This window comes from Syngnathus leptorhynchus, chromosome 19 (genome assembly GCF_054491065.1).
Source record: "Syngnathus leptorhynchus isolate UIUO chromosome 19, UIUO_Slep, whole genome shotgun sequence".
In the NCBI taxonomy this organism is placed as follows: Eukaryota; Metazoa; Chordata; class Actinopteri; order Syngnathiformes; family Syngnathidae; genus Syngnathus; species Syngnathus leptorhynchus.
Window position 1 is genome coordinate 2,418,577 of NC_141213.1, and position 12,804 is coordinate 2,431,380.

The 12,804-nt window shown below is 48.1% G+C and overlaps 4 protein-coding genes across 10 annotated transcripts; 1 reads left to right on the forward strand and 3 right to left on the reverse strand.

Annotated features, from left to right (window-relative positions):
• Positions 1-130: 130 nt before the first annotated feature.
• c1qtnf9 (C1q and TNF related 9) lies at positions 131-1,639 on the reverse strand. The gene is made up of 3 exons (XM_085938622.1): positions 1,444-1,639; positions 1,313-1,375; positions 131-1,123 (listed from the first exon to the last, which is right to left on the reverse strand). The coding sequence occupies exons 1-3, from the start codon at positions 1,637-1,639 to the stop codon at positions 354-356; spliced, it is 1,029 nt and encodes a 342-aa protein (XP_085794748.1). The 3' UTR covers positions 131-353.
• tagln3b (transgelin 3b) lies at positions 1,544-5,474 on the reverse strand. 2 transcript variants are annotated; one of them, XM_085938627.1, is made up of 6 exons: positions 4,253-5,474; positions 3,758-3,975; positions 3,346-3,520; positions 3,186-3,288; positions 3,002-3,120; positions 1,544-1,691 (listed from the first exon to the last, which is right to left on the reverse strand). In XM_085938627.1, exons 1-6 carry the CDS (start codon positions 4,347-4,349, stop codon positions 1,672-1,674), a joined length of 732 nt encoding a protein of 243 aa, XP_085794753.1. In that variant the 5' UTR covers positions 4,350-5,474; the 3' UTR covers positions 1,544-1,671. The 2 variants fall into 2 exon arrangements, with proteins under 2 accessions (XP_085794753.1, XP_085794751.1); XM_085938625.1 differs by lacking the exon at positions 1,544-1,691 and having other exon boundaries at positions 2,569-3,120.
• Positions 5,475-5,623: 149 nt separating this feature from the next.
• Positions 5,624-7,484, reverse strand: abhd10b (abhydrolase domain containing 10, depalmitoylase b). The gene is made up of 5 exons (XM_085938623.1): positions 7,319-7,484; positions 6,813-6,999; positions 6,615-6,726; positions 6,317-6,454; positions 5,624-6,238 (listed from the first exon to the last, which is right to left on the reverse strand). Exons 1-5 carry the CDS (start codon positions 7,410-7,412, stop codon positions 5,897-5,899), a joined length of 873 nt encoding a protein of 290 aa, XP_085794749.1. The 5' UTR covers positions 7,413-7,484; the 3' UTR covers positions 5,624-5,896.
• Positions 7,444-12,168, forward strand: ythdf3 (YTH N6-methyladenosine RNA binding protein F3). Of its 6 annotated transcripts, none has more exons than XM_085938620.1 (5): positions 7,444-7,475; positions 9,219-9,243; positions 9,388-9,467; positions 9,621-11,258; positions 12,122-12,168. In XM_085938620.1, the coding sequence occupies exons 3-5, from the start codon at positions 9,402-9,404 to the stop codon at positions 12,143-12,145; spliced, it is 1,728 nt and encodes a 575-aa protein (XP_085794746.1). In that variant the 5' UTR covers positions 7,444-7,475; positions 9,219-9,243; positions 9,388-9,401; the 3' UTR covers positions 12,146-12,168. The 6 variants fall into 6 exon arrangements, with proteins under 6 accessions (XP_085794746.1, XP_085794745.1, XP_085794747.1 ...); XM_085938619.1 differs by lacking the exon at positions 7,444-7,475 and adding an exon at positions 7,986-8,564 and having other exon boundaries at positions 9,146-9,243; XM_085938621.1 differs by lacking the exon at positions 7,444-7,475 and adding an exon at positions 7,986-8,564 and having other exon boundaries at positions 9,219-9,301.
• Positions 12,169-12,804: the final 636 nt, after the last annotated feature.

Below are 12,804 nucleotides of genomic sequence, written 5' to 3' on the forward strand. Positions count from 1 at the left end.
GTCAAGACTGGACCTTCCAGTTGTTGCATTTTTTTCCTCATATTGTTTCACGACTGTACAAAAGCAGGAAGAAAACATGCAACAGAGGACTTTTTTTTCCATTTAAATTCTTTATTCTTAAGAGTACAGCAATCCATTAAACAGTACATTGTCATTCAAAGAAAAATTACCATAAAGCAGAGTTGAACACAGCATTCAGAGATACTTGCAGAGACAACATGCACAAAAAATGCATCCTTGAAAACCAATTTCTCTTTTATGTATTCACTGGCTGTCTTTCTTCTCTCAATTTACTAATGTCTTGATTTCTTTCCATCTTCTTACTTTTGTTATTCCAGATACGCCACTCAAAATTAAGCCCCAAAAATAAGGAACCCAGAGAACGTGGTGTCATCATCTTCATCAGCAAAGAGCCCATTAAAAAGTTCACCCCCGACTACCTGCAGCCACACTTTGTCCCCGGGCTCCAAGTGCAGCACGGTGGCCCCGGCTGCCTGGTCCTCGCCGCTCTGGTAGCTGTCGGTGGTGTGAAGTACCTTCACGCCGTTCTTCACCAGGGCCACCTTCACGTTTCTTGAGAAGACGGTGATGTGATAGGTGAAAAAGTATGCGCCGGCCGCCGAGCATGTAAACCTTCCGGTTTGGGGATCGTAATGATTTTGTTGATTGTAAATGATCCTGTCAAACCGGACAGGCGTGTGGGCGTTCGGGAGTTTGCTCTGCACAGTGAGTCCTACAGAGAAGGCGCTTTTGGACATGACCCAAGCATCTCCCTGCTCGCCTTTGTCACCCTTGTCCCCTTGAGAGCCCTGGTCCCCTATCTGACCAAGACCGCCTCTGAGACCAGCAGCGCCCACTTCCCCTTTAGGCCCCACCTTGCCCGGAGGACCCAAGGGCCCTTGAATGCCTCGATGTCCACGAATACCAGTTTCTCCCTTTGGACCTTGTGGTCCAGGAGACCCTTCTTCACCTTTGGGTCCCTGGAGTCCGGGTAACCCGAGCTCTCCTTTATTTCCTTTTAGACCGATGGGCCCTTGGATTCCTTGAGGCCCCATTTTACCAGGTGGTCCGTGGTCTCCATTGTCCCCCCTATTCCCTTTGAGCCCCGCTTGACCAGGTGCACCTAGACACATATAAAAACAGAGGAGAATCATTTTTCAAATATAGTGGAGCATCTGTTTATGCCAGATATATGGAGACACAGGCGTGGAATTCTTTTCGACCAGCTGCTACTTGATTCCGTTTATGTGCCTGAGAGGACCGATCACACTGCTCCTATAATATTTGTTTAAAAAAACAACAGAGCACTTACCAGGCGGACCTGCATCCCCCTTTCGTCCATCTTTTCCCACTGATCCCATCTCACCAATTCCACCTGACAGGGACAAAGTTAAGTGTCAAAAAAAGACGCCAGCGGCTAACTCTTTAAGCACGGTCTTTCACCTTTGTCCCCTTTCTCGCCTCGCAGTCCATCCCTGCCATCTCTTCCGGGTACTCCGTTGTGGCCCGGATCCCCAGGGATGCCGGGGTAGCCGCAAACGCACCCCTTGCGATCACCAGTCGGGTCGTCATTTTGCGCAACGCAGCCAAGTCCCGGCAGGAGAAGCAAAAGAGGGACGCTGACGCTCATCGGTGACATCGTGAAGCTAATACCGCCTCGGTGCTTTATCTTCAAATGGGTTTAATGTGATCTGAGGATCAAAAGTGGAAGAAGTGGAGCGGAACAAAAGAACTTTGGACCTGAGTTCAATTGGGTGCTTGAGATTTTTTGGGTTACTTATTGTGTTTGCAAGTTACACATCACTTAAGTGTGGCTTTAAAATTAAACCCAAAAGGACAATTTCCATGTTATTCAACCAGATGTTTTTTTTTTTTAACACCAAAATTGGGGCACCCCACTGGATTTGACTTATTGATTACTTGAATTGATTTGTTGTGGTGGTTCTCAGACATTTTACAACAAACAGCACTTTTGAGTTTTGTCAATACGGTGGTCAACATTTGTGTAGTTTGTCCACAGGAAGCTGCTGCCCTAATGTCCTAATGACTGTGTTGTCCGGCTGCTTCTTTATTATTAGATTGTACTCGGCGAGGAGAGACAAGCGAGCAGGCGGGAGGGATGAAGCCCAGGGAAGCAGATAAGACAATAACATCTCTGTAAAGTGAACACACCCCTGGAGTGGAAAGTCAACACATGCATAATTGTGACTCATAACTGGAAAAATTTATGAAATGCATTTTTAATGAGTCTTCAGTGTAAATAAAGTCATTTGATGTATGTACATGATTTGTTGTTCCTTTTAAAGGTTGTTTTGAAAAAAAGATTTATCATTGAACTGAGTTTATTATTGTACATTAAAAATGTTAATTTTAATTTGTATTTATTTTGAGGAAGATAATTTACTGAAGTACATGAAGTAATACTACTGAAGTAAAAAAAAAAAAAAAACCTGAAAAAATATGACTTTTTGTAAGACATTTTGAGAGTTTGCGTTCAATTTGATCGTTGTCTTTCAAGTCAAATAAAATTGGCATTCACTTTTTTTTTTTTAAACCATTGTGGATTACTTTATTAAAATCAGGGGGGGGGGGGGGGGAAATCAGTTGATGATTTTCTATACACAAACACACTAACATCCTATTCATGTATTTTATTATTTTCTAAACCAGGCACGAAGTGAGGCCGACTGAGCACACGATCGATCGCATAATAAAGCAACAGCCGTGGTTAAAGACGCATGCCTTTTTCACAGCATCCATCGACACTCATGGCTTGCCTGACATTTTCATCGTATGTCAAGCTGGGTTACATTTAGGAGTCGCACGTCAAGTCGTAAAGTGGAAGTGACAGCGGAGCGGCAGAGTGGAAGACACAAAGAGGAGAAGAAAGCAGCAGTTTCAGGGAGGTTAGGTTCGGTTAGCAGAAGGCAGAAGAGGCTACGTGACACAGGGTGGAGGAAGTGAGGCCGGCCGGTCTTCTACATGATCTGACGGTGCATACCGTAGCCCGTCATGCCCGACTGAGACGCTCCGCGATTGCTGCCCATCTGAAGGCTGATCAGACTCTGGCCCTGGCGCAGCTGCTCCTCGGTGAACTCCCGCCGATAGCCCTGCGCTTTCCTGCGGGCAGACGGTTAGGAGGAGTTATGGCGGAGGAAGACGAGGAGATGATGGAATGGTTTTACCTGTGGAACCAGTCTGGGTCGCCTTTGTAGAGGCCGTCGTTATTGGTGACGGCCACGCTGCCCAACGCCATCAGAGTCCTTTGCACCGCAGCCATGTCCTTCCCTGTAATGGACAATTTGAGCGGTTGCAAACTAAAATTTGGGCTTCAAAGTGACTCGCCTTCCCAGAGGTCCACTGTTTGGAAGATATCCGTTTTGGTGACCCCGTAGGATTCGGCGGCTTGCAGGAACTGAGATATTTTCTCCATTTGCTTGAAGGCCATCTGGGACTCTGAAATCTTCCTGATCGGCTCCTTGTCTTTAGGATAAAGGCTGTTGATGAGCCGACACAGGACCTGGAAAGTGCAAGGGAGTGAGAGGGGGGGGGGGTTCATACACACATACATCACACACATTTAAAATAAAACTAATTTCCTGCGAATGAAGGCTCTTGATATCAAAGATGAATTTTTACTAGGTCGCAAGTCAAAGATCCATTTTATTGAACAAGTGTAGTGAATGAGTTAAATTCTGCCTTTGACAGTTTGATTTGAATAATTCAGATGTGTCTTCTATTTTAGAGTCACTCTCACCGTCCCATCCATGAGCCATTTCTGGAAGCCCTCCCTGCCCGCCGGCGGCTTCTCTACGCTGCCGGCGCATTGGGCCACGATCCAGTCGACGAGTCGCTGCTCCAGGTCCGGGTCGTATTTCTGCTCGATCTTTTCTTGCACCTCTCGGCTTAGGCCATAAGTGGGGCCTCTGTTTGCCATGGCAACACTTCCCAGATGTTTTACCTGGAGATGATGGCCTGGAGGGAAGAATACAGATAATAATATTGACATTATGTCTACTTTTACAATCCAAAAACTAATGAAAATCAAGATTTCCTTATTTTTATTGGATACAGAATGTCTTTGTGATTATTGATCTTACAATTATTCTAGACACAAAACTGAAAGTAGTCAAGTGGACCCAGAATATTTCTATTATTGTTTTGGAGTAATCTAAACAAAGATAACCACAATATTAGGAACACCTCTCAGAATGTATGACAACTTCAGCAAAAATATTTTATAGTCAGTTACCACAATATTGAGCGTAGGTCTCAGTTAGAAGTGGTGTCTTCATGCGAGCCGTTCCTAATATATGGACCTTTGTGTGGAAATAATTTAAGACCATCATAAGATACACTCTAAGGAGACCATCATATTAGGTACACTCTTCTGTATGATGCAAAATAAAAATATAAATTCAAAACAACATGGCACCATGACATCTCGTAGAGTTTTGAATGCCTTGATGTGCATGTGTACCTAATGAAGTGGCCTGAAAGGAAGGGTGTGGTCCCTGGCAGATATCCCAATCAGGGACACATTATTGCTACGCAACCGCTTCAAACCCGTTTCCGGCATGCTGCAAAAATATAAATAAATAAAAAGGTCTCTCGTGCATGGTTTATTTTTAGCCCCGCGTTGAAAATCACTGACGTCAGCCCTTTAACGATAACATGCATGTCATTGCGTATGTTAAACGTAGATAGAAAATTTGTGACGTGCCAGTTGACTTACAATTCGAGAAGGCTGTTGCGTGGTTGCGTCCCGCCTCGTCACAACAGCGTGTCAATTCCACGGAGGATGCCGGAGTCCTGGAGCATCCATGAAGGGCAGCAGAAGCGCGTGTGGGGCGCTCAATCTCACTCGTGTGCGGGAGATGAGGGGGGGGGGGGAGGACACGCCTTTTTATGTATACTCGGGACGGAGGGAGGAGGGGGGGGGGCTAACGCGGTCTCTGCAGCTACTGGAAGCATCGCTATTGATGTGCTTATTGATTGTTTCGCCCCTATTGTGCATTTTGACCCAAGCGAAAAACATGAATGGGGGGCTGCAGAATTTTCAACCTGATGTGATGTAATAAAAAAAATAATAATAATGAAAAAAATTGTAGTCGTAAAGGAGATGTGCATTTTGCACATCAATTTAAACCAGACCTAAACCCTATGGAAAACCGGTGAAGCATGTTTAAAAAGAATTACCTAGTCTGGGATGCAATAAAAAAATAAAATAAAACACACACACTGTGGTTCTTTTGTTCAGTAAAATACTCCTTAGCATGAAAGCTAACATCACGCAAAAATGTAAATCACATTTTGGAACACTGAACAAAGCCAAGGCTAAATAATTTAGAACACAGTTTTTCACATTTTGATTCAGGAGGAGACCACCCCGTTGCTCCAGCTTCATAAATAAACCCCAACACGGAGAACAGGCGCCTTCGATTGATGTTCTCACCCATGCGTGAGGACACAAAGATGACAGACGAGGGGCGAGGTAAAAGGTCGCGGGACTCCGTTAAAAGTGATCGGCGCCGCCCCGTTGAGCACAGTCCGGCGAAGGGCCGATTGCATGTTAATGATCAACAGCCCAGCTGGTCAAGCTGACAAACCTGCGTAACATGAATAATAGAAAAGAGCTGCACTGACAGTGTGCAGAGATTTTATTGGGCCAACAAGGGTGAAATGTGATTTTAAGAAAAGGCACAGGAGCTCTATAGACTTGTGTCATTATAAAGGAAAGAGGAGGAGAAGCAACAGTAGAAGTGAGCGTCCCGTCTAATACTGAAACGCAACTTATATGCAAAGGAAACACAAAGATGGAAGGTCATTTTTGGCAGAAGCAACTTGCCTTGTTTGGTAGTAAACAGTCTTTCCACGGCATCCCGGTACGTTGTAATCACACCAGGGTGGTCAACTTGTCTATGAGATCGTCAATGGTGTAGACCATGAGCTTGATGTCATCCTTCTCCGACATGCGGTGCTGGCCGTGGCGCCGCAGGATGATGTCCACGTCGGCGCTCAGCACTCGGTCGGCCAACTGCATGGAGATGTGCCACGGCACGTCCTCGTCCTTCAGGCCGTGGATGAGGCGCACGGGACACGTGACCGGGAGAGGGCTGTGCAGCACACAGTGGTTCTCGGCCTCGTGCAGGAAGTCCATGCTGAACTTGTAAAGGCCGTCCTCAGAGTGCTTGGATGGTAGCGTCCACTCGCCTTTCTCCTGCAACTGCATCTTTGTCTATGCGGCACAACATTGACGAGTTAGCTTCAAAATGGTGGCAGCATTGCCTTGGACAGCATGTGAAAACAGTCCCACCTCCAGTGGAAGAGAGTTGAACGAGGTGACAATGTGGTCAGCTGCAGTGGAGATGCCCACCAGGGCAGCCGTTTTCTCCGGGCGCGCGATGGCGGCCAGCAGCATGAGCCAGCCTCCGATACTGGAGCCTACAAGTATCTACAAGCACACAAGAGCACAGTTGAGTATATGATGCAAGAACCAACTTGTACCTAATGGTGTGTCCTTTGAGCATTCAATTCATAGCAGTGTGGTAACACAGTGACAACTAGTGGCAAAACAATGACACTGCGGACCCGTCTTTGACGATGTGAATCACCTGTGGGCCCTCTGCATATTCATCCAGCATAAAAAGAACATCTTTTTTCCACGTGCCGATGGTCCCCTCTGCTAGGACCCCTTCTGAGAGCCCGTGTCCAGTGTAGTCGAACCTGTGCGAGTACAAAAAGGTGCAGAACAATACCATCAAGCGTGGCTGAATAAGATCACCACACAAGCGTTCTTGCTGATGGCTCACCTGAGGTAAGAGTGTCCGAGTGACCGGCAGAATTCTTCCAGCGCTTCAGCTTTCTGACCATTCATGTTGGACCCGTAACCAGGCAGAAAGACCACGCCAGGACTTTTGCCCTTCACTCTCCTATAAGCCAATTTAGGAAGATCCGGCCTGGTGGCATACTGGACGGTGGACTTGTGTCTTCTGTCTCCTGGTGGACAGACATGTACATAGCATGTTATGTAAATGTCAACATGGAGGAAACATGACAAGGTGGAAGAAAAACTATTCAAGGGAATTTCACCACTGGTGGAAGCATGTTTAAGACTAGCCAAAGACGGGATGAAGGCATCGATGACAATCAAATTAAATCCAATTGTGATGTAATTAATTTAGTGACGAGCACAAAATGTACAGCTCAAGATTTTTGAAACGACGCAGTCCATCAAAGCCACACCCCCTCGTGTCTCCCTGAGCGATTTACCAGGCGTGTTTAGCACGTCGAGTCAACAATTAAAAACCGTATAAACCTTTCGAGTGTGTCTCAGTTGAAGCGGCGAAGTTTCCATGGCTTAAAAAGCGTGAAAGTCCTCTGCGACAAGACCTCAGCGCGACGGATGCCATGCTGAAGAGCAAGCAACCGATGAGAGAAACCTCGCGAGAAATAGCCTCCAGGTCTCGTTCAAGGTAATCACTTCTGGTTCACACACAGCAACATAGGTATCATTAATACATAGATCCCGCCTTGAGCGTGTTTATCAGCTGCTGGGTCAGACGAGCGTGTCCGCCATATTGAATGTGTTTGCTCTAACCATGAATGAATGCAAGTCAATGTGGCAAAAGTGCGCGCACAGTGAACTTATTTTAGAGATTGGTTTCTATGCATCCATCATTTGAAGATAAATTCCGAAAGGTTTATGAAACTTCTTAAAGGTCTGAGTATTCTAGTGGTTTGAAATAAAAATGAATTAAACTGCTGGCCGGAGTGGTGGTATGTGATGTTGCACGACTATTTTTGATAAAATGGCGAAATCAAAAATATATAAAATGTTATATTCAAACTCGAAGGGAGTATCGGCATGCCTGATCGAACATAAAAATTTGACATTTGTGTAGGGTCGTAATTTATAGGTAATAACAGTGCGTCGATCGCAAGTGGCTTAGCGGTTTAACACACCGGTGCTAGTCGAAGCAGGGTAGGCTAAATGACGGCTTTAAAATGTTCAAATGGCTCAATTGAGCTATTATGGAGAGAAAAAAAAAGTAGTGGGGCATCTGGTGAGTTTGTGACTGTCATGTGAAGTGTCAGAGTTGGAACATGACTCAGAGCGTCACAAGCGGAAGGTCACCGAGCGGAGGAGCGGAGCGGAAGCGGGACTCTGCGAAAAAAAAAAAAAAAAAGAAGCCAGTCCGCCATTGTGGAAGATGGCAGGGGGGGATATTCCCGTAAAACGCTCGTCACTTTCCCGTTGACTCACTCCCGCGTTCCTCCCCGTTCGCACCGACACCACCTCGTTCACGGGTGAATTTAGTCGTGTATAAACGGCCACGTCGTCGTGTGCTCCCGGGGGTCTCCGCTGCCGCCGCCGCCGCTGCCTGAACGCTCGCGGAGGGATCGGACAGCCGGAGAACCGAGGCAGGGAGGCGGGAGGGGAGGGAAGGGAAGGGAGAAAGCGCGGCGGAGGAGGAGTGCACACGGGCGGACGGACAGTGTGCTGAGCAGCCATCGGCCCCGCTTCCTGGAGGATGTCTGCGACCACAGTGGACCACCAGCAGGTCGGTTTCGGCCACGCTTAGCTTCGGTTGACGGTAGGCCGGGGATCGTTTCGTGTTTGGCAGGCTGGATGGTTGGGAAAGTTTGCCGACAGCAGTTCGATCCTATTGGGGATGCCACATCTAAAAAAATAATAATAATAAGGCTGCGATAGCTGTTTAGCCGCCCGGAAACGCAGGCCGATCCGCGTTCATGGTGGGAGCCGGTTGAAGCCGGTCGGCGATGCGGCACCTTTGAGCAGGATGCATCGGCGTCTGACATCGGCGTCTGACATAATAAGAACCAAGCAGCCTGCAAGCTCCAGCTAGCCACTGACATGCTCATCCACTAAACCCACAGCATCATGCGTGTGCTAAGCCAGTCATTCCCAGCCAGTAGTGATCCGTAAGAAATCATCAGGTGTGCCCTGAGAAGTCATTCAGTTTCGGAAAATTATTTATTCACGCCAAATAATGCATCCTTATTCTACCGGTACTATCTAAGCCAGCAACGTACATTGACGGATAGAATGATCACATGCTCTTCCACTAGATGTCAGAGGTACACAATTAACCTTTCCTATCCACTTTTTGTGCCGGTTTAGTTTGGTGGTGTGCCTTTGTGCCATAGCTCGGTGAAGATTGTGCTAATACAATCTTTTTGTCCTACCATTCCAGAGACCTAAAGGACAGGGAAATAAAGGTAAGTGACTGTGGAGGTACATTCCGGTCCAAAAAAAACACATACCCTCGGTTTCCAGGTTAGCTGCACGGATATTACCGAAAATGAAATATTCATGTGTGCTATTTCCGCAGTGATTTAATGTTGGCGTTCTTTTCCACGCAGTGCAAAACGGATCAATGCATCAAAAGGACGGAGTGAATGACGATGACTTTGAGCCTTACATAAGCAGCCAGACAAATCAGGTAATACGGAATCATTCGATCGTTGCGCCGTGTCCTAGCTGCAAAGAACCGGTCAATGTACAACATTATCGGGATGTCATTCAAAAGTGACGTCACGAATGCAAAGACTCACCCATTCATTTGATCTGTCTTCTCGATGTCTTCACCACGCAGGATAACAGCTACCCACCCATGTCTGATCCCTACATGCCCAGCTACTACGCGCCGTCCATCGGATTCCCGTATTCTCTGGGAGAGGCCGCCTGGTCCACAGCGGGAGACCCGCCCATGCCCTACCTGACCACTTACGGACAGATGAGCAATGGCGAACCGCACTTCATCCCCGACGGCGTGTTCAGCCAGCCGGGCGCCCTGGGCAACACGCCTCCCTTCCTGGGCCAGCACGGTTTCAACTTTTTCCCCGGCAACGCCGACTTTTCCACCTGGGGTACCAGCGTGTCCCAGGGTCAGTCCACGCAGAGCTCCGTCTACAGTAACAGCTACGGCTACGCGCCCAGCTCGCTGGGCCGCGCCATTGCCGACGGACAGGCCGGCTTCGGGAGTGACGCGCAGCTCAGTAAGATGCCGGTGTTGAACAGCATCGAGCAGAGCATGGCGGGGCTCAAACTGGGTACGGACATGGTTGCGGCCGTCACCAAAACGGTGGGCTCGCCCCTAGTGGGCACCGCCGGGATGAGCAGCATGGCGGCCAACAACCTCCCGCCTTCCGCGAGCTCGTCGGCGGGGAAACCGGCCTCGTGGGCGGCCGTGGCCAAGAAGCCGGCCAAGCTGCAACTCAAGGCCAAGCCCAAAGCCAACATGGGGATGGTGGGCGCCGTCATCCCGCCACCGCCCATAAAGCACAACATGAACATTGATACCTGGGACGACAAAGGTCCCCTGAACAAGCCGCCGCTAGCTCAGACGATGCTGCCGACGCCGCCTCTGGTGCAGCAGCCTCTTCTGGCCCAGCCGGCGGCCTTGCTGCAGAGCCCTTTGCCCCATCAGCCTCAACACCAGCACCAGCCCTTCCACCTCCAATCCCTCCAGTCCCCGCAACACCATCCGCCGCTCCCGCACGGCCCCCTGCACCTCTCCTCCCACCCCGGCCCCCCGCAGGCCCTCCATCAGCATCAGCCCCAGCCGCCGGGCCCGCCGCCCAGCCGCTGGGTGGCTCCCAGGAACCGGGGCGACGGCTTCGGTGTGGGCGTGGGCATCCCCGTGAGCGCCTCGCTGTGCCCGAGCGAAGTGCACCCGGTGCTGGAGAAACTGCGCGCCCTCAACAACTACAACCCCAAAGAGTTTGAGTGGAACTTGAAAAACGGACGCGTTTTCATCATCAAGAGCTATTCGGAAGACGACATCCACCGCTCCATCAAGTACTCTATCTGGTGCAGCACCGAACACGGAAACAAGCGTCTGGACGGGGCCTACCGCTCGCTGGGCGGCAAGGGGCCCTTGTACCTGCTCTTCAGCGTCAACGGCAGCGGCCACTTCTGCGGCGTGGCCGAAATGCGCTCGCCGGTGGACTACAACGCCTACGCCGGCGTCTGGTCTCAGGACAAGTGGAAGGGCAAGTTCGAGGTCAAGTGGGCCTTCATCAAGGACGTGCCCAACAACCAGCTGCGGCACATCCGGCTGGAGAACAATGACAACAAGCCGGTGACCAACTCCAGGGACACTCAGGAGGTGCCCCTGGAGAAGGCCAAGCAAGTGCTTAAAATTATCGCCACTTACAAGCATACCACCTCAATCTTTGATGACTTTGCACATTACGAGAAGCGCCAGGAAGAAGAGGAGGCCATGCGGAAGGTAAGATCAACGACGAGAGATGGTGTGTGAAATTTCAAAACACAAATAATCATAAGTGAGACACTTTCAGAGTAGTTCATCATCTGAAGTGTATGAGTGGACTTCAACTTGTTTGCATGCACGTGACTTAGTCAGTGGGGCACTTCCCTCAAACACGCACGCACTCGTTTCACTGAGTCATCGCCTGGGAAAAAAATAAAATAAAAATCAGCCGATCCACCTGCTCATTCTGGTTAAGTGGAAGTTTCCGGCATGACATGCTTGCTCTGATGAGCAGTGTTGAATCAATAAATAAATACAAAAAAAAACTAAAAGCCCAATTTAGCGACGCCCATCTCGCCAGTCTGAGAGGGGAGGGATACCCGGGAAGTTGGAGGGGGGGGGGCTTGAAATAGCCCACATTCCCGGCATTCCCTGTTTGGAGACAAAGGCAGATGCAGGCCATGAGCTCTTTTTAAACGCAGAGCTTGTGGCCGCAACTTTACTCGCACTCGGTTTTAAGGCTGAAGGTGTTTGGCTTCGATTAATCGAATTCAAATCGACATCGTGATGTAGCTGAATGTAATTTTTCAATCCCAATTTGGATTAGAGGACGTGAAGTACACAAGTTAAAAAAATAAAGAAAAAAAGCGCGTGCTGCTCTATTCATAATCAAGACATTGAGTATATTCATAATAACAAAGCCCGGAGGTATCAGTGTGCAGGTCAGCCGCACAAAAGCTTTCATTCAACTATGGCGTCATTTTATTAGTGTCACCGTAGCAACTGATCGATAGCGATTTGATCCAAAGGCATAATTTAATCACATCAAGTAGAAATGGATAAGCAGACGTATTCTAAAATTTCTCTCTCTCTTTTGGCAGGAACGTGGTCGAAATAAACCCTAACCGCTGAGCAAAAAAAAAAAAAACCCAGACGTGCGGCATTCATGACGTTGGACCTTCAAAACAACGACAAGCGCGGCAAAAGTCGCTTTGCCGCGAGGATGACGACAAACGCGGACGTCTCCATTTTCAAAGTCGGCTGCTTTGAAAGCACTTTCATTCCCCCCCCCCACCCACACACACACTGTTTTTAACTTAGTTTAACTGACTAATCAACTTAGACACCATCTTGTTTTCATTTTTTTATTTGTAATCATGTTTAGCCTCTCTTGTTTGGAATCAGTATTTCGGTGAGTTAATTAATTGGGGAAACACAATCACACCAATTAGAGGATGTATTAACAACACGCATACCAAAAGAATGCAACGGCGGGCTCATCTTTTCTATTTTTTTTTTTTTCTTCTTGTGATTCTCAAGTGCTTTCTGTCTGAGGAAAATGTGGCCGACCTCACTAGCGACAATAAAGAAATGAGCCGTGTTTAGCGAAAAAAACAAACAAACAAAAACTTGTGTTTGTCTTCATTTAGACTAAGTTGAGTGACATGATGATTCAAGCTGATGGTTAACAAACGCCACATTGATTATTTCTGCTCAGATTTACAGGTAATTACTTTTGATTAGTCAAATTGAAAGTCACCAAAGACAACGACAATTTACTGCT

Excerpts from the sequence above, each read along its gene's own strand:
- c1qtnf9 (XM_085938622.1), bottom strand. The coding sequence starts at position 1,639 with ATGTCACCGATGAGCGTCAGCGTCCCTCTTTTGCTTCTCCTGCCGGGA. Across the intron at positions 1,376-1,443 it reads AGGCGAGAAAGGGGACAAAG|GTGGAATTGGTGAGATGGGA; the intron begins GTGAAAGACCGT and ends TGTCCCTGTCAG. Across the intron at positions 1,124-1,312 it reads GGGGGATGCAGGTCCGCCTG|GTGCACCTGGTCAAGCGGGG; the intron begins GTAAGTGCTCTG and ends ATATGTGTCTAG.
- tagln3b (XM_085938625.1), bottom strand. The coding sequence starts at position 4,349 with ATGATGGTCTTAAATTATTTCCACACAAAGGTCCATATATTAGGAACG. Across the intron at positions 3,521-3,757 it reads AATGGCTCATGGATGGGACG|GTCCTGTGTCGGCTCATCAA; the intron begins GTGAGAGTGACT and ends TGCACTTTCCAG. Across the intron at positions 3,289-3,345 it reads AACAGTGGACCTCTGGGAAG|GGAAGGACATGGCTGCGGTG; the intron begins GCGAGTCACTTT and ends TGTCCATTACAG.
- abhd10b (XM_085938623.1), bottom strand. The coding sequence starts at position 7,412 with ATGGCATCCGTCGCGCTGAGGTCTTGTCGCAGAGGACTTTCACGCTTT. Across the intron at positions 6,727-6,812 it reads CTCGGACACTCTTACCTCAG|GTTCGACTACACTGGACACG; the intron begins GTGAGCCATCAG and ends GTACTCGCACAG. Across the intron at positions 6,455-6,614 it reads AATATGCAGAGGGCCCACAG|ATACTTGTAGGCTCCAGTAT; the intron begins GTGATTCACATC and ends GTGTGCTTGTAG.
- ythdf3 (XM_085938615.1), top strand. The coding sequence starts at position 9,071 with ATGATCACATGCTCTTCCACTAGATGTCAGAG. Across the intron at positions 9,103-9,218 it reads TCTTCCACTAGATGTCAGAG|AGACCTAAAGGACAGGGAAA; the intron begins GTACACAATTAA and ends CTACCATTCCAG. Across the intron at positions 11,259-12,121 it reads AAGAGGAGGCCATGCGGAAG|GAACGTGGTCGAAATAAACC; the intron begins GTAAGATCAACG and ends CTCTTTTGGCAG.